Here is a 1,102-nt window from a genome sequence, read left to right on the forward strand (position 1 = left end):
AACACACACACACACACACACACACACACACACACACACACACACACACACACACACACACACACACACACACACACACACACACCACACACATTTATGCTAATTTATCTTTGCTCCACTGGCATCAAAGTCAGTACTCAAGCAAAAATGGCCCTCAGGATTCAAACTTTGGGAACCTTAACATACCACTCTGCCGGTGCCATCAAAGTTGCATCGTTCAATCTTGTCCAGCCGGGCATCTGACCAGTACAATTTCTGCTCACGGTGGTCAATGGCCAGGCCATTGGGGGTTCGGATCTGGTCCGTAATAATGGACTCTGTGATGAATTTTCCTTTCCACTGGTTGTTGATGATTGCCGTCTGGATGGATGGACGTCGGTCACTCCAGTTGGTCCAGAAAATACGTCTGTAACACACAGTCCCTCAGATCAGTATCAATATCATAACAGAATGTTCAGTTAACTATAATTGTCTGTCACATGAGTATAAATGGAACATACATCCTTGTAAATGAAACTACAACATAACAATATAATATATACATCTGAGATGTTGTGCCAACAGTCTCACAGGGAGAAATTAGGACACTATAAATAGAAAAGGAGTAAAAGGGACACTAAAGATTATGGGGGGGGGGGGGTGTTAGTCCTAAAGGGAACTAAAATTCCACCTTTTAGGACAGTTCCACGACTGCGTTCTCAACAATATAAATTTCACTATAACCCTGAGCTAAATGCTTAGAGCTGAGACACTGATCTACACACTGCTGGCTTCTCTGACAACAGGAGAGAGAACCATAAGCACTGTGGACCAGAGGATGGGGGGGGAAGAGAACATTCTAACTACACACTGCTGTCGCCAGGGCAAGCATCTTTACTGACCTCTTGCATGCACTGACCACAATGTCTCGGGGATGGTCGTGGCTGTCCAGCTGCACTACTATCTCATGACTGTTGCTGATGGTGCTCTGTTTGCTGAAGCTCAGGCGGTTGATTGTGGAGCCCGAGTAGCTGGTCCAGTACAGGTGTTGCTGCATTGGGTCAAAGGCCAGGCCCTCTGCTGAGCCCACTCCTGTAGGGATAGAAGAAGTAGTTTTGGGGTG

General features: G+C 46.3%; 1 protein-coding gene across 1 annotated transcript in view; it reads right to left on the reverse strand.

Moving 5' to 3' along the window:
* LOC100533545 (apolipoprotein E receptor) overlaps positions 1-1,102 on the reverse strand; it is a gene marked incomplete at its 5' end in the record, with an annotated part of 121,309 nt that overhangs the window by 62,483 nt on the left and 57,724 nt on the right. Inside the window, 2 exon segments of the mRNA XM_013088594.2 lie at positions 187-406; positions 882-1,071. Of these exon segments, the coding sequence (XP_012944048.1) occupies positions 187-406; positions 882-1,071 (410 nt within the window).

The sequence above is a fragment of the Aplysia californica genome, unplaced genomic scaffold (genome assembly GCF_000002075.1).
Source record: "Aplysia californica isolate F4 #8 unplaced genomic scaffold, AplCal3.0 scaffold00773, whole genome shotgun sequence".
NCBI lineage: Eukaryota > Metazoa > Mollusca > Gastropoda > Aplysiida > Aplysiidae > Aplysia > Aplysia californica.